The 23376-nt window shown below is 41.9% G+C and overlaps 1 protein-coding gene across 9 annotated transcripts in view; it reads right to left on the minus strand.

Annotated features, from left to right (window-relative positions):
* The window catches only part of PXK (PX domain containing serine/threonine kinase like), a 74345-nt gene that overhangs the window by 23517 nt on the left and 27452 nt on the right, over nt 1-23376 (minus strand). For 8 of the 9 annotated variants that reach the window (XM_068559524.1, XM_068559523.1, XM_068559519.1 and 5 more), the window contains 8 exons: nt 15685-15871; nt 7703-7780; nt 7122-7195; nt 6323-6397; nt 3254-3358; nt 2366-2467; nt 1743-1904; nt 1194-1311 (listed from right to left, as the gene is read on the minus strand). In XM_068559524.1, coding sequence (XP_068415625.1) covers nt 1194-1311; nt 1743-1904; nt 2366-2467; nt 3254-3358; nt 6323-6397; nt 7122-7195; nt 7703-7780; nt 15685-15871 — 901 coding nt within the window. The remainder of the gene's footprint in view (nt 1-1193; nt 1312-1742; nt 1905-2365; nt 2468-3253; nt 3359-6322; nt 6398-7121; nt 7196-7702; nt 7781-15684; nt 15872-23376) is intronic. The other variant, XM_068559522.1, reaches the window with a different exon arrangement.

Consider the following 23376-nt stretch of genomic DNA (forward strand, 5'->3'; position numbering starts at 1 on the left):
GTTTGACACCGCTTTGCAACAACTGTCTGCGGGCTCATCAGGACAGTGTCAAAACTCTTCACGCACAGACAGATGGCACACGTGCCGGGGAGGCGGATGCTGGCAACACTGACACCACTGACGCCTCAAAAGAAATGGTTCAGGAGCCACATGCTGACAGAGAGCTAAATATACTCCAGAGATAACTGGAGGAGGGATTCAAGATATCATCCACAAATATGTTTGCTCTCTGAAAAGAGAAGTAAACACTACACAGAAGTAAAATTCTGAACCTGAGCGACATTTCTCTGCTTGCCTGCTTTTAGTCAAAACCATCACACGAAATGCCAACTGTTAGTATCGCACCATCCCACACCTTGGATGATGTAAACAAAAGCAGCCAGATTTTTCTACTTGCAGGTAACTGTTCAGTTTCAGCTGTTCTGTTCAAACTCAACCCAAAGAAGTCTCGGGGCCTGTTCTCTGGAACTATCTCATTTGATACAAAACTAACACTGGTGGAGGGTTGCCCCGCATGCCTGGAAGGCACAGTGGTCCAAGACCTGCCCTGCCCTCCCCTCCCTCTGCTCTGGCAGTGAGTTCTGAGCTGGCTGTGGAGGGGATGAAAGGGTCCCAGGATGACACTGCATCAGTCCTCACATCCCTTCTTCTTACAGGTGCCCACCCATCCCCGCACTCGCTTCAGCCCCCTCAGTAATGCTAGAAGAGCTCCTGAATCCGAGGTGCCAGGTATCTGCATTCCTGTCTGCCTTTCCTAGCCCTGGGCTTGCCAGGCTCTCCTCTACCATGTGTCTAGCCTGTGGCTGTCCTCGCAGGTCTCTCTCCAGCTTTGGTCTGACTCCTGACACCTGCCTGAGTCCGCAAGACTGGCTGCAAGTTGCCTGCTCCTGGCTCCTGCTTCTATATCAGACTCAGTCTGGCCATACTTCTCTTCACATCCTCTTGCTTCCAAAGTTCTAATGCATGTTATAAAATGTCCCCTGAGGTTTCAGATAGCCTGACAAATAGACAAGCTCTCTGAATTTTCAGGGAAATGCATTTAAGGAAGTCACTCAAATTACTTTTATACGAGTAAGACTTTCTGGCTGTGGAACGTAGCAACTTCCTCTGGGTCTTTCCTGGACTCTGGAAAGAGGGTGAGTAGCTCTGCACATTACGAGGGCCCAGAAGGCCCCTCCACACCCCATACTGACCCACAGCCATAGACGGTGCAGGAGGGAAGGAGTCTACAGGCACTGAGTCTGGCGGTCGTCCGTAAGTCATTTCATACAGTAAGTGGCCAAAGCAGTGGACGTCCACACTCTCCAATGTCTGCAGAAGAAAAGAGAGCAGCGGCATATTTGGCCTTTGCTTTGGCTTTGTGAATCCCAAGCCTCCTGCCCTGGGCTTCCACTAAGAAACATGGCCCAGGGGCAACCCCACTCACAACTGGTAGTGATGACCCAATTCCAAAGCCTTTTGTAAAAGCTCACAAAGCATTGCTCTGACCAAAGGTCTTGGTCCTACCCTCCATGGTATTCCAGTCACTGGTTCTATGCCCTCCTTGTCCCAGCTACCACCTCAACTAGCCTCTCGGAGATACAGCAGTGCTGTGGGAAAACAGCGCCAACAGGCACGCCTACCACAACTGTACCTGTCACTGCTTTGTGCATATTTCTTACAGTGGCAGATCATGCATCCTGCCATGGGCATAATTTATACCTAAAAATAAACCTGCTGTTTCATGACTTTCAGCAACTTACATTGATTTTCCTGAATTGTGAGAAATAAGATCGGTAGAAGGAAGGAAGGCCCAACAAGGAATTCTCAAGGTCCAGCAGCCGGCAAGTGTCCCCTTCCAGCATCACGTTGGAAGCATGAAGATGCCCATAAGGGAATCCCTTGTCATGGAGAAACTTCAGTACCTATTAAAAAATAGGTAGAGGTCACATTCCCCCCCACAACTCGTTCAGATACAAGACAGGTTAAACTTTGCTTTTTCAGTCAATATATTTTGAAACAAAACCAAACCGGTCACTAGGGAGATTCCTAGAAAAAAACTGAACAAGATAGCTGAGTTATCTTGGCACCAAGATAAAGATCAACCGAAAATAACACAAAAGTTGGTACTCACACAATAAAGTTCTTAAATCAGACACTAACTTAGGAATTTCCAATAGCTAAGCTTTTGGAACTGTGTTGATCTAAATTACTGCCTTAGTCTCAAATATTTGCTTTTTGGGATAAAATATGACAATGCCACCAGTTTATAAGCCATCAGACAACTTAAACTACTTTGGATATTGCCTGAGATCTTTCCCAAAAGAGCATGGTGAGGCTGGGTGAAATTCCAACGCAACTCAAACAAAAATTAAATAACTCTTACCTCTAGTATTTGCCGCCCATATGTTTTTATTTGCTGGAGTTCAAGGCCTTGAATCTTCTTAGGGTTGCAGTACTTCCTTAGGAATGGGTCTTTTGGTTTTGCCTTTGGAAAGGAACAAAGAGCACATAAGAAGGCAGTAGACTGGTCGAATTCTACACACAGCCTCCCTGAACAAGCAGGACGCTAAGAGGCTGGGGGGCACCAGATGAGTCCAGCTGGCAGGATGTGGGCTTTTAAATACAGCAGTCTGCACAGTTAATAGAAAGAGGCTGACCTGGGTTCCAGCCTTTCTCTAGTCCAGTGAAGACGCCAAAGTCTTGTATACTGTTAGAATTCTTCAGTATTGCTTTTTTTTTTTTAACATACAGAAGTGTTAATTATATTATCATGTTGTATACTACATCTCTAGTACTTATTGATATTACTTACCTTACAGCTGTGAGTTTAGACCTTTTGACAGCCTTCTTCCACTTCCCCCTCGCCGCCCCCCTCCCCACCTCTGGGGACCACAAATCTGATCTCTTTTTCTATGAGTTTGTAAAGTTTCTCAGTATTGTTTTTTTTTTTTTTAATTTTTTTTACAGCTTTATTGAGATAGTTCAACATTGCTTTGTTAAGTCAAAGTCATAAACTTTAAAACTGACCTAAGAGCAGCCTACAATGTAACGGATATAATTATGTAATGTTCAACCTTCCCTCATGTGGAGAAAGGAATGCTCTTTAGCCAAATTGGGTAGTTTCTATTGCTAAGATAAAAATTAATTCCAAATAAAATTAAAATTAAATCCTCAGGGCCTAGCTTCTGGAAGCCTAGGGATCAAGTATGAACAACAGGTTCTGAAGGGACATGAGAACGTCTTTATGACCATGAATTTGCACCACAAGTACCTTGTAGATCAGGTCCTTCAAAGTTCCTTTTTCATTAAACATTCTAATTAGCAATGCTGAGGATTCGTTAGCTGTGGCAAAGGTAACACGATAGATGTAAGGGTGCTGCCAAAACAAAAAAGAAATTCGCATTTATCTGCATCAGCATCTACTCTCCTTTTAGATCCAGGATCTGGTTATGCAGAGTCAAGTACCAGCTCGATAGTTTAATTGCACATAAATGCAGAATATTCCCGGAACACATGGCATTTTCAAGTTATTAGATGGTCAAATAGTAATTCATTTCTTAGATGAGAGAAGGAAGGTAAACTATAGTGACAAAAGGAAGTGGATAAATGATGAGCTAAGCTCTCCAAGTGAAGGTGTCTACTTTGGTACAAGTAGTCTCACAGTTCAGACAAAAGTGTGGTGCAAGAGAGGGAAAGTCTGCATTTTTGGAACAGTGGTTTTAATATTCTGCCTCTGTAAATTGGTAAGAAATACAGCCAAATCCTAGAACAGCCAAGTGGGAACCAGGATAAATGTGTCTTCACTCACAGCTTTGCCTAACATTCCACACTGCTGTTTAGTGACAAGCCAGGGAGTGTAACAGCCAGGAAACAAGCAGCAGCAGCCATCTTTCGGCATTTTGGCCCTTTTCCAGGGCAGCTAGCATGAATCTTCCTGTCCCTCTACTGGAGTGTGCAATGGATGTCGACAAAGTGGGGTGGGGAGTAAGACAAATTATTTAATGACTGAAAGAAAAGTCCTCACATGACCTGGAATTTTGGTTACATGGACAAATTGGCTTCAGGTATTACAGTGTCCATTAGCTCAAAGGAGTACCATGAGCATTTAAACCCTTGGGAGCTGGGCTGTGCAAGGACTTGATGAGCAGGGACTGAGTGTGTCGGGGGATGGAAGGGTGTGCCCAGGGAAATACAGCAAATTGATCATGAAGTTTCTCCTGATTATCACATCAAAGCGATTGCTGCTGATATTTTAATGGCTTTATTAAATATAATTCACATCCCATTATAAAGTGAACTCAATGGTTTTCAGTACACTCAGAGCTGTGCAACTATCACACAATCTAATTTTAGAACATTTTCATCACCTCAAAATGAAACCCAATGAATACAATAAAAATCCTTGAGTCCATATTGATATAAATAGACAAAGAAGAGAGAAGAGGAAGCTCTTCCTTACAGTAGAATGCCAACTAATAAATAGAAGAGGAATGATGGAATTAGAAAATCTCTATGAATGCTAAAACTAGTGGATTTGATAAAGAACAGGCTATTTATATAGTGTCAAAAAAATCTCCTTCAATTACTTATTAATTAATTCTAGCTATTTATCTTATAAAAATAATTAAGGAAGGGTACAAATGTTTAGCCAAAATTGTTCACTATGGCTTTTTTTTTTTTTAGTAAGAGCAAAAAACTAGAAGTGACCCAAATGTCTAATAGATTAGCTGAGTGAACTGAGGTAGAGCCAAGGATAATTCTAATGCAGCCAGTAATAATGATATTATACTATATTTATTAACAATAAAAGATGTTCATAGTATACCATTAACAACAACAAAAAAATCAGGTTTTAAAACAATATCTATATAATTTTTCAAATATAATCATATAAAATTCTAGAAAAGTAACAACTGGACATTTTGGTTCATAGTTCTGGTTGGTTGGAATTATGGGCAAGTTTTATTTTATTTTTGCTTATCTGTGTTTTCTGAGTTTCTGTAATTAATATGCACCAGCTTTTTATTTATTTATTTACTTTTGTTTGTTTGTTTGTTTTGGCCATGCCACATGGCATGCAGGATCTTAGTGCCCCCAACCAGGGACTGAACCCATGCCCCCTGCAGCGGAAGTGCAGAGCCTTAACCACTGGACCGCCAGAGAAGTCCTGCACTATCTTCTTTTTAAAAAGCACATCCATTAAAAGAAATTTAGAATTGGGTGCTCACAGCCTGTGTGACACAACTAATCAAACTCAAAGACCACAGCATTTGTTTTTTGGCCAGGCATCACACCTCATTAAAAGCTTGGTTTTGCTAGCCTGACAAGACACTCTATCTTCAAGAATGGACTTGCCGGGACTTCCCTCGTGGCGCAGTGGTTAAGAATCCCCCTGCCAATGCAGGGGACACAGGTTTGATGCCTGGTCCAGGAAGATCCCACATGCCACGGAGCAACTAAGCCCGTGCACTACAACTACTGAGCCTGCGCTCTAGAGCCCGTGAGCCGCAACTACTGAAGCCCGCGCACCCTAGAGCCCGCATGCTGCAACTACTGAGCCCACATGCCACAATTACTGAAGCCCTCACGCCTAGAGCCCATGCTCCGCAAAGAGAAGCCACCGCAATGAGAAGCCCGCACACTGCAATGAAGGGCAGACCCCGCTCACCACAACTAGAGAAAGTCCGCGTGCAGCAACGAAGACCCAACACAGCCAAAAAAAAAAAAAAAAAAAAAAACAAACTTAAAAAAAAAAAAAAGAATGAACTTGCTAACCCAACTGGACAGGTCAGAGTAATTGTGCTCATTCAAGGGTCCTACATCCTCATGCATAAAACAGATAAAGAACATTAACACTAACTCAATTTTCTGGCCAGATTACTCTTTTCCTTAAAAATTTCTGCATATATTTTGAAATACACTCATGACATTCTTTCCACTGAAAGCCTTCGATTAGAATCCTTCATCCAGTTTACCTAAAACTGTATCAGTTCTGTTTTCTCAGGCTGGAAACAGCTCTTTCACTGATACAAACGTCCTTACCAAGAACAAGAGGCTCAGAGAAGTGGCTGCTTTCCTATTCTGGTATTGGCTTAAAACACAAAAACTACATTTACATTACCACATGTGCCATGGATTGTCTAGAGGTCATGAATGTCATTTAAATGGCCTCTGATCTATGGGAGTAGCCCTGAGCGCTCTCAGTCTGAAATGAAATCCACTGTACCTCTCCATTCTCAGGCCTAGAGACTATTTCCAGCTCTTCTGTCCATGGTCACTCATGAGAAAACACTGTGAATCTCTCATCAGCACCAAGAATAATAGAAGGACTTGTACTCACCAAACAGGACGGCAGAAGTTTGATTAGACACTGAAAATCTTTATCTGACAGATACTTGTCAGGACCAAGGTCAGCCTGCAAACATGGGAAGAAATATCAGGGTGCTGTCTTGGTCATCAAAAGAAAAACTCCTTATAAGTCTTTCCTTTTTCCTTTTTTTCATGTTTCTTTCTTTTTTTTTTTTTTTGGCAGCGCCCCATGGCTTGCGGGATCTTAGTTCCCCGACCAGGGATTGAGCCTGTGCCCCCTGCAATGGAAGCGCGGGAGTCCTAACCACTGGACCGCCAGGGAATTCGCGAGTCTTTCCCTCTTTTTAATCTGTCCAAATATATAACTGTAAACCAAAGATGAAAACCACATTAATTCTTGCTGTCTCATGGCCTTTCTGGAGAGATAGCATATAAACATACAAATACTAGGACTTAACTGTAATCTTACCTAATTCCATTTATCAAGTGTATCACTAGAACTCTCAAAGTGACAGATAAAACAAAGTATTACCCAAGTATTTTCTTTAAAACAAACTGCCAAACTGTCAACCCTACAGAGGTTCCAGAGAACTATTTTAAACTGTTTGCATTTTTTTCCAAATGTTTACTAGTTGATCAAATATAATCACATCGATACTACCAAATGCATAAAAAAGTGACTTAAATGACTCTCCTTTGATGTGTGACTAAGGAGGCCTTTACATCACTCAGGAGCACAATACAATTTTGTAATTCTCTTGTCAATATCTGCTTTCATAAACCCATCTGAAGTCCTTGAAATGAGCCTGAAGTAAAAAAAACTAGCTTACCCAGCTTAACACTAGCCGTTCCTTTGGCTGATTTTTAATCTTCATCAAGAAATATTTCTTCCTTATCCTCCAACCTGTCATAAAAGCAGAGATGTGTTTATAGCTACATGATTTTTCACCAACTGATATGTTTTGGTGACCAAGTAAATAATAAAAATTAATTTTGGAAATATTATTCATAGCTATATAGGCACCATTAAACAACTATTTGGTAATACTGACATGGTAAAAGCTGAACTAAAAAAAAAAAAGGCAAAGAAATTACTCTACTCATGGAAAAGGGAAAACAGCACTTCAGTTTAGATTTAGTGAAAAAGATAAAACAAGAATGAATGATGGTTCTGAAACTATTAGTTACTACCATCCAAATCTTCAGATGGAGCTTTAACCAAGATTCATTAAGTAATAAAACTTAAGGACTGCATCCTCAAACAGTACGAAGGCAAAAAGAAAAACAAATCACCTGCATTTCTTATGCATTTCACCTGCATAAAAACTTCCTTGGGATACTTATAAGAAAGCATGACAAAGAACCCAGTTCTCTGATCTTTCTTAACGGAATGGGCATGCCAGTTTCTCACCTATGTCTTTCAATGGTTCCACCACCTCCCACTTTGGTTCTGATCGGAAGAACATGGAAACCTGTTGTAAGGCAATCTCTGCAAAGATATTTTAGAAACTCATTAGTCAAACATTATCGGGAAACTGCCATACGCTTAAGATATTATTCTTGCAAATGAAATTCTTATGGTCTATGACCTTCTTGAAAAACTTAATTATAAAAAAATGAACACAGACTAAATAAAATGTGGGATTCTAGATTGGATCTTGGAAGAGAATAAGATCATTAATGGAAAAGCTAGTGAAATCTGAATAAAACTATAGTTAATAGTAATGTACCAATGCTAATTCCTTAGTTTTGACAAAAGTACCATGCTTACAAAAGATGTTAACATTAGGGCAAAATGGGTGAGGGGTATATGGAAACTCTGTACTATCATTGCCATTTTTTCTGTAAATCTAAAATTATTCCAAAATAAAAAGTTTATTAAAGAAAAGAAAGTAATTACTAATGGAATAATTACTTAAACTGGAAGATCTAAAATATGCAAACTAGTTGGCTTAACCCAAGAATTCAATATATGCACCAGACAACAACCCGAGCACAAAACTCAAAGCGTATGGTAAGCTCAGCTTGGAATAGCATTAAATGTTGCTCCAAGTGATATTTATCCCACCTTCATTCCTCATGAAATTATAGCTTTCACCAACAAAGAAGCGATTAGCCTTAAATATATACATACTGGAAATAAAAGCCAGTGTTTTAGAAAAACATCCATGTACAGCAACAATATGGTTCTATGGTGGGAAATTACCGTACGCCTGCTTACTGGAAAAAAAATCCACCCTTCTCTTTGTGTTTGTTTATCATGAGAACGTTTCCCCCTTCTAAGAAGACAATGAAAAGAGGAAGTTCTTTAAAGTTCACTGTATAAAGAAATTATCAGAATAACTGTGTTTTTACATTTCCTGCAAAAAGCAACATCTATAATTTGCTATTTTCCCTCAATGTAGTGAGTGAATGAAGCCACACTGGATCCCTGAAAGCAAACAGCAATCCTGCAAATTCATTGTGGAACTGCACCTCTGCTTAGCATTAGTTACATTCCAGGCACGAGGGATTTAGCAGAAATGTTTTCCATGTGTCAAAATGACCTAGTCTGGAATTAACTATGCCGAGAGCTAGGCAAACAATATCATTTTGATATATTTTACAGTACATTATGAATTGAGATTTGGGGAAGAAAACAATCTTACTGACTCAATATGTAAAGTGTCAGTGTTGTCCACACACAAGAGAACATGAGATGACAGACACAGAACAGGCTCCATTTACATTTGTTTCAACTACTCCAACGTGACCACCCGTTTGGAGAGGTTCGGAGTGGCAGAAGCAGATGAATTTTTATAACCGACACTGGGGACCCTGAACCTCCTCTAGAAGTAATGCGGGTATAAAATGCTTTCAGTATTTCCAAAATAACTTGAACATAAACTACTTAAAAAGATATTCTTTTACGTGAAAATCATAACAACTTTGAGAAGGATTATGAAAAATAATTTTCTAAATGGGATACAATGTCATTCTCAGAGGCTGTAAAGGACAGTTGGTTCAAAACTAACAGTGACTCATAATTCCGCACAATATCATTATTCCACAATGTTTACTGTATGCTACTATATATTATACATTGTTTTAGGCATGGGGAAACAGCTGTGAGCAAGTGGAATATGGTAGATTTGTTATTGGCAAATTAAGGACTAGAAAATAGCTTTTTTTACCTTTGGGGTCAGGGAATTGTAGACAGGACATTTTCTTTCCTCTGAACTATGATTTATTGCCAAGTAAATCACATGACTACCATGCTCCCGAAATTAATCCCTTCTCTCCCCAGATTCAGGTAACACACTTCAAACCTAAACATCTACTCCTCTGCTTAGAAGCCTTTATTGGGGCCCCATTTCCTTCCCAAATCAAGACCAAGCTTCTAGCTCTGGCTCTACCTTACCCTTCTGTCTCTACCCCCAACAGTGTATATGAGCCTCACACTCTTTTCACTGAGATTTGCCTGCCAAGGCCCCTGAAGACTGGCCTACCTCCACCCCTTGGCATTTTCTATTCCTACCCATCTATCCTTTGAGGCTTAGCCCAAATTTGCTTCTCCCCTAGCCAGGACTCCCTCCCTTCTTCCCTCCTCTGCACACTTCAGTGCTACACCTGTCCCTGTCCTATGGGATTCTGTCTCACATTCGGGCTACTGTCTTCCACTAGACTGTGAACTCTAGCTGGAAAGAAATATCTTAAACAGGGCAGAGCCCACAGCCATACAAAAATACTTCTTTCTCTCTGGGAGCACTGGCCCTTGCCTCTTGGCCTGGCTAACTTCTACTCACCCCGCAGATCTCCATGTAGGTATCACCTCTTCTGGGAAGCCTTCCTCCATCTTCAGATCTGGATCATCTGCACCCTGACCCCCACCCTCAAGGTGCTGCCATGTTTTTAACCTGCCACAGTCTTCACCTGTCAATCTCCCTGCAGAAGTGCCATGGGGTGGGCATGGGATTAGGAGATTATTCATTCCTTGGTGCTGTATTTGTAGCACCTGGCACACAGTAGGTACTCAATAAATAGTTGATGAAGTAAGAACTAAGGGTTCAATACATGTTCAATGGATGTGGACACTCTCTCCCATTAGAACATGAAATCCATGAAAAGCAGGGCATTTGCCCTATATTTCTCTAGCACTGACACATGGGAAAAGCTGCATGCTCAATAGATGCTGATAAACAAGCCCCGGACAGGAAATGCAGAGCGATGCCTTCAACTCCATCCTGTGTTTCCCACAGAGCTCAGACTTCTCAGCTCAGAACGTACCAGCTGCCCCCACTGTGTGCAGCCTTTGACGTCCTAGATCCCAGCCCCGTGGGATGACTAAAGGGAATAAACACTGACTCCTCCCATCCCACGACTGGGCTCCAGATCCCCCAAACTACTACAGAGGGTGATACTGCAGCGGCCTGCACAGCGGATGTGGGCCTCCAGCCTCTCTGAAGCATCCTGCTCTTGTTCTGAATATAATCTCATCTTCCCTCCCACCCTCCCCTCCTGCCCAATCCCTCTCTCACTCCCTCCTTCCCCTCATCTTGGAGTCCACTACTATCTGACCTGTTCATAGCATTCCTGGGCTTTTAGGACTAGAAGAGAGCTTCGACACTACCTGGTCCACTCTCCCCACCCCCACCTCCTGTGTTATAGGTCGGGACCTCAAGGCCTACAGAGTGGAAATGCTGCTAATAACAAAGCTGGGACCAGGATGCAGGCCTCTTGATTTCTGGTCCAAGTGACTTCTGCATGGACATTAAAAGCTTCCTTACCGAGTTGTTTACGGTGGAAAGACGGCTACAGTGCAGTGAAGCACCTTGCTAACAAGATGAATAAGGTGGTGTGTGTGTGCATGCATGCATGTGTTTCCCAACACAAACCCCTCATGACCGGGAGACACCTGTTTTCCCTGTACAGTAGCTGGCCCTCAATTAGACTTTCTAATTCAAAGGAACACCCCAAAACCTGCCCTCAACAAAGCACCAAGGACCTATACTTCCCTCCTGTGAATTTGGCCATAAGGAAAACATAAGAAAAAGAAAAAAGGGACCAGCAATCCCAAGCTGGGGACCCAGGGAGGAGAGGAGGCAGCTGCTGATGTCCTCCGAGTTCCTACTCACCCATCCCCTGGGGAACGGGTGGTATCAACAGTTCCCCTCCAACAAAGCACCTTCGGGCTCAGTCAGAGCAACAGGCAGGAATGTGAGCACGGTGATTTCGGCCACATTTGAATGCAGAACTCAAATCCTGCTGCAGTGAAGCTGGGTGGTGAGCACAGACCATTTGGAAACTGATGAGAGGTAGAGACGTTATCCATATTAAAGGGAAACTGGCTCTGCTTAGGGAAGTGCCAGAAGTTTGAGGTATGCAGGGAGCCACGCTGTAAGTTTGGGGAAACCTGAACAAGTCTGTCTGGCTTTTCGGGGAATGGCTCAATTAAGATGGTGTGGAGGAGGTGGCCTGGGTTTCCCTTTCCTGAGGCTGCTGGTGAGTCAGCATAGAGGAAAGACAAGTTCTGACATTTCACGCAAAGGGGGAAATAAATCAGCACTTCTCTGAAAACAGCATCCATCCCTTACTGTTTCATCAGGACTGTGCCCTCTAAATAGCAGCAGCTTCTTGAGCATTTGAGTTCTGGCAGGAGTCTCTGACAATTTTCTTATACTCCTGCCCAGTCCATCTGCTTTGGACTCCTGACTGTCTGCCATGCTGGGAGAGGGGAAAGATCAGGACAAGAGCAGCATGTGAGAGAAGTACAATAGAAGGAAATACAGGGATCAGACAACCTTCCAGGGGCTGAGGAGCATTTCAACTGGGAAGCATTCAGACACTGGACACTTGTACAATCATACAAACCTGCAACCCTAGGTAAGGCCCTTCTTGGGGGGGCCACTCATGTATAAAATGAGAGGGTTCTACTGGAACTCATCAATGAGTTCGGTAAAGTTGTAGAATACAAAATTAATATACAGGGGGCTTCCTTGGTGGCGCAGTGGTTGGGAGTCTGCCTGCCAGTGCGGGGGGGGCGCGGGTTCGGGCCCTGGTCTGGGAAGATCCCACATGCCGCGGAGCAACTAGGCCCGTGAGCCACAACTACTGAGCCTGCGCGTCTGGAGCCTGTGCTCCGCAACAGGAGAGGCCTCGATAGTGAGAGGCCCGCGCACCACGATGAAGAGTGGCCCCCACTTGCCGCAACTAGAGAAAGCCCTCGCACAGAAACGAAGACCCAACACAGCCAAAAATAAATAAAGAAAGAAAGAAAGACGCTTTCATTTAAAAACAACAAAAAAACAAAAAAACACAATGAGGTATCAACTCATACCCATCAGAAGGGCTATCATCAAAAAGACCACAAATAAAAAACAAGTGCTGGTAAAGATGTGGAGAAAAGAGAACCCTTGTGCACTGCTGGTGAGAATGTAACTTGGTGTAGCCACTAAGGAAAATGATATGGAGGTTCCTCAAAAAATTAAAAGTAGAACTACCATATGATTCAGCAATTCCACTCCTGGGTATATATCAGAAGAAAATGAAAATGAAAATTAGAAAAAAATATATGCACCCCCATGTTCATTGTGGCATTATTTACAATAGCCAAGATATGGAAGCAATCTAAGTATCACAATGGAATATTAATCAGCCACAAAGAAGAATGAAATCTTGCCATTTGCAACCACGTGGATGGATACAGTCAATAACTATGTAATATCTTTGTATGGTGACGTATCGTAAGTTGACATCATCAACTTTTCATGATGATTATTTTGAAAGGTATAGAAACATCCAATCACAGTGTTGTGTAACAGGAACTAACGTAGTGTTGTACGTCAATTATTCTTCAAAAACAAACAAACTCATAGAAAAAGAGATCAGATTTGTGGTTACCAGAGGTGGGGGCTAGGGGATAGGGGGATGGGGAATTGAATGAAGGTGACCAAAAGGTACAAACTTCCAGTTATAAGATAAATAAGTACTAAGGATGTAATACACAACATGATAAATATAATTAACACTGCTGTACATTATATATGAAAGCTAACAAGAGAGTAAATCCTAAGAGTTCTCATCACAAGGAAAAATTTTTTTTCTATTTAATTTTGCATCTCTATGAGATGAGAGATGTTCACTAAACTTATTGCGATAATCATTTCACAATGTATGTAAGTCAAATCATTATGCTGTACACCTTAAACTTATACAGTGCTGTACATCAATTATATCTCAATAAAACTGGAAGGAAAACAAAAACAAAAAAATAACACTAAGAAATAAAACAAGAGGGTTAGTTCTGATACGTCTGCTCCAAGATCCCTGCTAGCTCTGACCCCTGGCAACTCAAGGTACTTCTGGTATAAGCTCCCTGAGAACAGGGAGCACAACTTCTTCACACCTGCACCCCAACACCCAGCCCTGCACCCAGCACGTGGCATAGGCAGAGCAGACAGTCAAGGTTTATGGAATGAATGGCATCATCACGTGTGCACTACACCTTGATGCTTGCCCTAGGAGAACATTAGCAGACACCCTCAGGAAAAAATGTGGACAAACCAATGAAGAGGGCTGGGTTGGGACTGACTTGATAAAAGTCAATACAGCGACTTCCCTGGTGGCGCAGTGGTTAAGAATCCACCTGCCAATGCAGGGAACACAGGTTCGAGCCCTGCTTCAGGAAGATCCCACATGCCGTGGAGCAACTAGGCCCGTACGCCACAACTACTGAGCCTGAGCTCTAGAGCCCGTGAGCCACAACTACTGAGCCCACGTGCCACAACTACTGAAGCCCGTGTGCCTGGAGCCCGTGCTCCGCAACAAGAGAAGCCACCACAATGAGAAGCCCGCGCACCGCAACGAAGACCCAACTCAGCCAAAAATAAATAAATAAAATTAAGAAAAAAAAAAAAGTCAATCCAGAAGGCCCATGATCTGATAATTCTGAGAACAAGTGAGGTAAATAAAGCATGGAGAAATGAAAGCCAAGCGAGATCTACTCTGAAAAAATGCGAACTGTCCTGGGAGCCCCTTTTCTCCTATGTGAACCGAGAAACACGTGGGGGAAGGATGCAAGCCTTGTAACAATTCATTGTTACTTACAGTAAATGTGAGTTTGAAATTAACTTTCCTTCACTTGATTGCAGTCTAGAAACGCATTTTTTTCTTACAGGCACTTCCATTAGAAGATGGCAGGTACGTTCTAGGACAAGGCTTCTCAAACTTTAATATGCATGCAAACCACATGGCAACCCTGTTAAAACCACATCCTGATTCTAGGTTTAGGCTGGGGCCTAAATCCTGCGTTACTGACACGCTCCCAGTGATGCCAGTGCTGCTGTCAGAGGACCACACTGTCAGTAGCAAGTTCTAACTGTGGTTGTCAAACTCGGCGGCAATTAGAATCTCTAGGGGAGCTTTACAAATTACGAACCCAATCCACAGAGATTCTGATTTAATTGGCATGAATGCAGCCTGGGCATCAGGAGTTTTTAAAGCTCCCCAGGTGGATTATATTATGCAGAAAAGTTTGGTGCCTGACAAGTAGTCCTCTATTTCCCTCTATCTGACACAGAAATAAGTGTCTCCCTCCAATTACTTCAAAAGCAGCGTTCTGAGGACCTAAAACGTAGTCTGTAAACAATCTATTCTCTTAGCAAGGAAATCAGCTTATTAATAATACCCAGAGTTCCACTTAGACTCTAAGCATGGTTTAGCTTTAAAAAACCAGTTGAATTCTAGTCACTGGTTCAGTTCTACAACAGTTTCTATTGGTCTCTTCAAGGCCACGCCAGAGTGTATTAAATATTTAATCACTCATTCTACTGACAATGAGCTTACATTACTGATGCTAGCTTTGTGTGTGACTGGCACCCTTTCCAACTCAGGCCCCTGGCTGCCACCCTGACCCAGGGAAAGTTTGGAAGAGAACCACCTCTTCTTTAGGCTTCGCACAGAGTAGATTTCAGCGAGCAACTGGGAAGACACAGAAAGAACACTTCTGGATCACTGTTGTGTTTAAAGTAATTCCCAGAAAAACCAGGCATAGTATATACTGTAAACACAAAAACAGTGCCAAATACAAATCAAATTGAGATTACTGTATAGATTAATGTGGACTATTTACTCTGTTTTGTCAGGGAAAATAATAAAGACAAGACTCTGTACATAGACAATAAGTTCTCCTCCATATTTTTCTAAACAGACATCACAAACATTTTGGAACAATTTTCTTCTTATATATCTATGGTAAAAATACAATCAGGTAATTATTAGTAAATGAATAACACCCTGTAACAGATGTACACATCTCCCCATTTGGAAGGAGAATTTCTCCCATGTATATTATCTCCAGCAAAGAAAAGTGCCTCTTTTGTCCCGGGACTGTAGCTGATAGATCCTTCTACTTACCAGTATAGCTTGCAGAATAGTTGTTTGGATCTAAAAACTTCTTAACCAGCTCACAATTAGACAAGATATGATTTGTGGTGATAACGTTGAGATAGTTCTGAAGACCTTTCTGCCTCTCAGCTATGAACTCACGATCCATGTTACCAATCAATTTTTTGGGAGGAAGAGGTAGACTTAGGCCTGCAATCTTTAATTAAAAAAAAAAAAAAAAAGTATTATACTCATGTCATCCCCAAATAAGATACATTATCAGAATCCTGAGCCATCATATTTCATTAGGTCTAAGGCATTTTAGGATGCATCCTAATTTGTCATACTATAAAAATGTGAAAAACCGTTAACAACTGAGAATTGATAAAATGCTTTATTCAGCGTAGCAACTTTAAAACTTAATTTTGTAATGTGGTTTTCTTTTTATCAAACATATACACGAACATCACTTCAAGAGTCAAACAGTTCTTTTTTTATTATTACTAGCAGTCCCACAGTGCTCCTACCACCCCCCCCAACAGGTGACATATCCATTCCCCACTCCCCAGAGGCAGTCACATTCAACTCTTTCAGCTGATCTTCTGGAATAGGGGAATGTTCACATTGTTATGTCTTGATTTTTCACTTTTATGCATTATCTGTAAGTTTCTAATTATGGAAGATTAGGATTAAGTTCTCTTTCACCATCCTAATCTCATTCCATACACGTTCTATTACTACTCCTTCCAATATAGTGATGTTATAATTTTATTTAGTGCAATATTCATATTTACATTAGGTAAATGATATTCACAACTGAGCCAAAGAGCATGCTTATTATTCCTTTCTGTCAATTAGTAGTCTTTTTAAGTTTTCTATTCAACTCCAAACTCTCTGCCTAAGCCTTTTCTCAACACACTCAGATACAAAGATGTATCAACTTTATCTTCTTGAGGAGTACCTTCCAGAACCCACCAACCTGCTCCAAGCAGGACTGGTGGTCCCTACACCTGCTGCAAAGCTGGCATCCTGGGACCTCCCTTCACCATCATGCTGGAGAAGCTTTTGCCCTTTCTCCTGCCGAACCCCATTTCTATATCCATACCTGCCCTTTTCTTAGATAATTCCCTGACTTTGGGTGGAGATACCCTGTGTCAGCTTCCTAAAAAGGGAGTAAGGGAGATAAATTTTTTGAAACCTTGCATGTTAAAAAATGTCTTTATTCTACCCTCACACTTGATTGATAACGAGTCTTGATCTGGAATTCTAAATTGGAAATATATTTCTTCCTCAGAATTTTTAGGAGCTACATTATTGTCTTTTAGTTTCTGGTGCTGCTGTTAAAGGTTCAAGCAGTAGATTCTTGATTCTGGCTTTTTTTCTCTCCCTGGAAGATTTTAGGATCTTCTCTTTGACCTCGGTTTGTGAATTCCATGTGCCTTTATGAGGCTCTATTTTCATTCTCTGTGCTGAGTACTCAGCCCTTTCAATCTAGAAACTAATATTCTTACATTCTTTGGTATTTTCTTGTACTAGGTCATTATTTCTTCCCCTCCATTCCCTTTGCTTTCTGTTTCTAGAACTCCTGTTTTCCAATGTTGGACTTTCTGGACTGGTCCTCTATTCTTATCTTTTCCCTCCCATTTTCCACCTATGTTACACATTTTCTCCCTGGGATATTTCCTCTATCTTTCAGCCCTTCTAAAGAGTTTTCATTCCTACTATTATCTTTTTTACTTCTAAATACTTTTCTTTCCTTAATAGCATCCTGATGTAATGTAATGCAATTTTTCATCTCTCTGAGATTATAAAAGACAATTTTTCTAAGAACCTGTGACCTCACTGTCTTTAGCTCTTTCCTCTTAGGCTGGACAGATCCTCCCAAAAGAATTTTCCAGTCTCCTGCCTGGAGGGTCTACGCCTGACTGCCAGTATTCTGGGAGCTGAAAGGAAGAAGAGGGCTTGGCTGGGGGCAGGGGTGGGGAGTAGTCAGGGCTCCTGTTTGTTATGTAAATTTTCCAACTATGCCTGCATTCTCCAGTCCAAAGACTGTTCTACCCTCTCCAGGAAATAAACTCAGTTTTTCTACTGGAGGGAGAAGAGCAGCCATAAGTTGCTCAGATGGGGAGATTTGGTGATCTGACTGCTTAAACATACTTTCAACTCCTGATTTTAGCTTGACCTCAGCCCAGGCTGCAGGCAGCAGCTGGTGCTGTCAATTGCTAAATCTTTTGGCGGTTCTGTGGTATAAACTGGGACCCAGTGGGGTTAGCCACCCTCACTGCCATCTCAGAATTCTGCCTTCCCATATCTGCTTAATTAGTTAGCTCTCATCCACTGGATTTTCAGTTTCAAATGTTTTTGTTGTAGTTTTCTCCTCTCCTATTCTATTTGTCCTTGAGGGTGTGTGTGTGTGTATAAGATCAATTTACTGTTGTTTTAGAGTGGCTTCGGGAGAGAGGGAAAGTAAATGCGGGTGCTCAATCTATCATTTTCCAGATCATTTAAAACTTATGAGTCCCGGGCTTCCCTGGTGGCGCAGTGGTTAAGAATCCACCTGCCAACGCAGGGGAAAAGGGTTCGATCCCTGGTCCGGGAAGATCCCACACGCCGTGGAGCAACTAAGCCCGTGCGCCACAACTACTGAGCCTGCGCTCTAGAGCCTGCGAGCCACAACTACTGAAGCCCAGGCGCCTAGAGCCCGTGCTCTGCAACAAGAGAAGCCACTGTGATGAGACGCCCGCTCACCGCAACGAAGAGTAGCCCCCGCTTGCCACAACTAGAGAAAGCCCGTGCACAGGAACCAAGACCCAATGCAGCCAAAAATAAAATAAAATAAATAAATTTATTAAAAACAAAAAAACAAAAAAAAACTTTATAAGTCCTTTTTCTTTTCTGGCCACACTGAGTGGCACGCAGGATCGTAGATCCCCAACCAGGGATCGAACCTGGGCCCTTGGCAGTGAAAGCACGGAGCCCTAACCACTGCACTGCCAGGTAATTCCCTATGAATCTATTTTTTAAACTTAAAAAAACAAAGTGTCAGATTGGTATCTTAATGAGCAAAACTGCTTTGAAAGAGCACTGCTAGTCTACACTTGTACGTAGATTAGAGCTGTCCAAGTGGCATGTGTACTGATCAAGGGGAAGGTCTAAAGAGAAGGGCATCTTGAATTCAGACAAGCATGTCATCTAAATCACCCATGTGAACGAACCTAACTTAGCCTGTTCCACTCTGTTGTATTTTTCAAACAATGCTGAAGACCTTGAACTTGATATTGGGCAAGATGAAAAGGCTGGCTGACAATTCTAAATTGCCTATTTCTCCAACATATTTATGAAAACATGTCAGAACATACTTAGAGTGAATTTTCAACCATGGCAAAATTCATTGCCAGATGACACACTTCAATTTCAGGTTGTTTTCCTCACTCATACAATTAGGCTTTACCTAACAGCAGTTCCTTTATTAGCTAAATACAAAGCATACTTATGAAGAAAGCACATCACTCAGCTAGCACACATCCAAGCCAATCGTTTTATTATTATTTTTGTTCTGGAGCATTGAGTAATACAGGGGAATCAAAGGTAATATATTACTGAAAACATAACTGATTTCTTTTAAAAACTCCTTTACTAAGTTGCAGGGTACAATCTCATTTGTGTGTGTATGTATGTGTGTGTGTATAAGCCCAGGCATATAGTTATATATGCACCAAAAATGTCTAAAAGGACTCACACTACCTGCTTGAGAATAGCTACCTCTGGGAGTGGGTTGGTGAATTAATTTTTATTTCTATACTATGAAATGTTACATTTCTCATTTACTACTTTTTTCAATTAAAAAAAAGAAAGAAACAAACAAACCCTTTTGCTCATCAAAGTGATCATATACACAACAACGATTTTTTTTTAAATTACTATCAGCCAATATCAGCACATTTTCCTGTACTACCTGCCCAAGAGCAGACCCGGCTGAACCTCACATCACTCGGAATGGACAGTCACATCTGACAATATCGGATTCAAACCCCAACAGGGCTATTTTTTTGGGGGGGGGGGCTGTTTTTAATTCATGAATTTGATAAGCTATCTGTTTCACACTTTGTGGCCTCCAAGCTTGAACCAATCTTTTTTTTCATGCTTCATTTCTCTTTAGGAAAATGTATTGATCTTCCCAGACATCCCATCAGCTCTTTCAAATCAACAGGTGAAACACAGTTCTTTGCCAACAGCTGTGATTAGAGTGTCCCTGCCATGTCAGTCTGCTAGACAGATGGGAGGTGTTTTCCTGCCCTGGTTTAAGATCTCACAATAAATATTCCTAAAAGTATTAAAACTATGCTGTGTGTGTTATTTTAAAATCTTGCCTTTGAGGGACTTCCCTGGTGGTCCAGTGGTTAAGACTCCGTGCTCCCAATTCAGGGGCCCCGGGTTCGATCCCCGGTCAGGGAACTAGATCCCGCATGCCGCAACTAAAAAGATCCCGCATGCCACAATGAAGATCCCGCATGTGGCAACTAAAAGATCCTGCATGCCGCAACAAAGATCCCGTGTGCCGCGATTAAGACCCGGCGCAGCCAAATAAATAAATAAATATATTTTTTTTAAAGTTCACTAAAAAATAAATGAATAAATAAAAATAAAATAAAATAAAATCTTGCCTTTGAAAGGAGATTAACATTCAAGAGAAACTTCTCTTTCAGCTTCCTCCCAGAATTTCTCAAATGCTTACCAGTCACAGAATACAAAATTCAGAACTCCCATGACTAATTAGAAAGGAGGGAGAGAGAGTACTAGCACATAAAGTGATGAAGCCACTAAGTCAGTGATTTCCTAGACACCTCCACAGGGATGGCTTCAAGCCAATCATCCCATTTTTTATTGTTCCCTCTTCAACGTGCCCTATGGATTCCCTTCTTGAGTTCCTTGTATAAAGGAAAAGAGAACAAGAAGGCCAGCAGAGAAGTCCCCAAAGTTCCTCCATTCATAACACCTGCAGAGTGACAAAGCAAAGGGGGGATAACAGCCAAACTGGGGTCTGGAGCCCATAATCTGACCCATGCTAGCCTAGCAGAAGCTTCTAAATTCCATGACAAACTCTATCAGTTTCAAGAAAACTAGCTTTTTCTCTGGAGGAAAAACCTTCTAACTCTGAATCTACTAGCCTCTCATTTCTGTTATCAGACCTTAACGATCTGCAAATTGTCTTCAACTACATTCTAGGGAGTATTCTAGGGAGTTCTAAGCTCTCAACAGACCCTAATTTGTCCCCATTTCCCCCCCCCAGTGTTCAGTAGAGTCTCTCCTACGTCAACAATGGGCAGTACAACCAAATTACAAAATATCTGTGCTACACCAGACCTGAGAAGTCATCTGGTTCAACCCCTTGGCTTCAGATGGGGAGAGTGAGGACAGAGACAGGAAGTAACTGAGCCCAGGTCTCAGTGCTGGTAAGGGGCAGAGACTGGGTCCCATGCAAAGTCTGAGGGTTCCCTGCCAGTTCCCATCACTGCAGCTCCTTCTTCTTTTTCTGTGTCGCATGCTATCTCCCTAGATGGTCACCAATTTGATGGTGCCTTTAAAATAAGGTGGTGATTTTTCTTCACTGTTACCACAAGATATGCTCACTATAAAAAGTTGGGAAAGTACAGCTTTTTTTGTTTTTCTACTTATATAGCTTGCATGTGTTTTCTTGTACCGAACTTGGAAAGTACAGAACAGTATAAAGAACCAGAAAAAAACATAACCCATAAGCCTGCCACCTGGGGATCCCCATTGTTAACATTTTGGCATATTTCCTTCCAACCTTTTTTTCTAAACATTTCAATGTAATTATTATATTGCATGTATAATTTTACATCCTGCTTTTTTTCTTTTTTTGCTTAGGTATGTTTCCTATTGGACTCAGACAACTCTTGCATATGTGTATTATATTTCTCTTTTTTCAGCAGGAACTCATTTATCTGCCAGAAGGGTAATCAGACACTGAAATTCATGGTCACAGTTTTATTCTGTGGTTTTGGAATCTTTTTGGTCTGTTTTATGGAGGTTGTTTTGAAATTATTTTGTTGCCAAAAAGCTGTATGTGCTTTCTTCTGTTTGTTTACTTGGATCCAGAAAAACCTCCCACTGAAGTGCTGTCTGGCCATATCCTGCCCAGCACAAGCCAACATCAATACATGTGGATATTTGCATTTGAAATAAGATGCACAGTGAAAGTGCCTATTTTAAAAAGGAAAATTACACTGATGCAAAAATAAAATTCTATTATATTAAAAAGGCTATAATTGAATAGTCATGGAGATGGAACTTTATATCCCCAAAGAAAGAACAAATAGGGGATAAAACCCTCCTCCCCACCCCCCATTCTTGGGGGCTAGGCCTAGGCAATTTCAATTTCAGAAGTATTTTTCCCATGATTCTTACTCAGCCGTGGCTGAACGGCACTGTACAAAAATCACTCCCCCTTCTGGGACTTCCCTGGTGGTGCAGTGGTTAAGAATCCGCCTGCCAATGCAGGGGACATGGGTTTGAGCCCTGGTCCAGGAAGATCCCACATGCCGTGGAGCAACTAAGCCCACGAGCTACAACTACTGAGCCGATGTGCCACAACTACTGAAGCCCGCGCGCCTAGAGCCCACGCACAACAAAGAGAAGCCCCCGCTTGCCACAACTAGAGAAAGCCCGTGCACAGCAACAAAGATCCAACGCAGTCAAAAATAAAAAAATTAAATAAATTTATTTTTTTTTAAATGTAGACAGACAACATGTGTGAAATGCATGACCATATGTCAATTACAAGAAGGTCTGCAGATACTCAGGCCAGTTCTACTGGAAGGAAAATAAGGCATTCATGCTTTCAGCAGTGTTGTAAATAATGTGAAAGTCTGGACTCTACAAATGCTATTTTTCCAAAGTCTGGTCAATAAAAAATGGCCTTTTGAAGGAAAGGAAGCATTACGCCGCCTCCCAGGCAGCAGTCCTCCTGACCTTTGTGGACAGGATCAGAGGTCACTCAGAATGAGTGATGATGGCCAGTTCACCTCCCAGCTGGGCTGGTCGTAAGCCAAGCACTCTGGCTCAAGGGTTTATGCTACCAATCAAAGCCGAGATATGATACAAGCCCAGTGGTCTTCAATAAACCAGGGCCCCTGAAGACCAATCTACCCTACCAGGTGAAGACATGGGTGGTATTGCCAGTACCTACGGTGCTAACACTTCTCTAGGACTCTTCGATCATTACCAGCCCTAGCTTTGTTTCCAGCTCATCTCTTTCCATTATGGCCACCAAGTTACAAACATTTAAATCAAAGGGATTTAGAAATACATATTTAAGAGAAAAAAGTTACACTGAGGGACTTCCCTGGTGGCGCAGTAATTAAGAATCTGCCTGCCAACGCAGGGTACATGGGTTCTATCCCTTGTCCAGGAAGATCCCACATGCCGCAGAGCAACCAAGCCCGTGCACCACAACTACTGAGACCGCGTGCCACAACTACTGAAGCTCGCATGCCCTAGAGCCCGTGCTCCACAACAAGAGTAGCCACTGCAATGAGAAGCTTGCACACCGCAACGAAGAGTAACCCCCGCGCACAGCAACGAGGACCCAATGCAGCCAAAAAATAAATTTAAAAAGTAAAAAAAAAAAAAAAAAAGTTACACTGAAAAAGGCTGAGTCTCTAGTTACTGCTGAGTGTTGTTGATCTGCAATGCCGACTA

This window comes from Eschrichtius robustus, chromosome 12 (assembly GCF_028021215.1).
Source record: "Eschrichtius robustus isolate mEscRob2 chromosome 12, mEscRob2.pri, whole genome shotgun sequence".
NCBI classification, from domain to species: Eukaryota; Metazoa; Chordata; class Mammalia; order Artiodactyla; family Eschrichtiidae; genus Eschrichtius; species Eschrichtius robustus.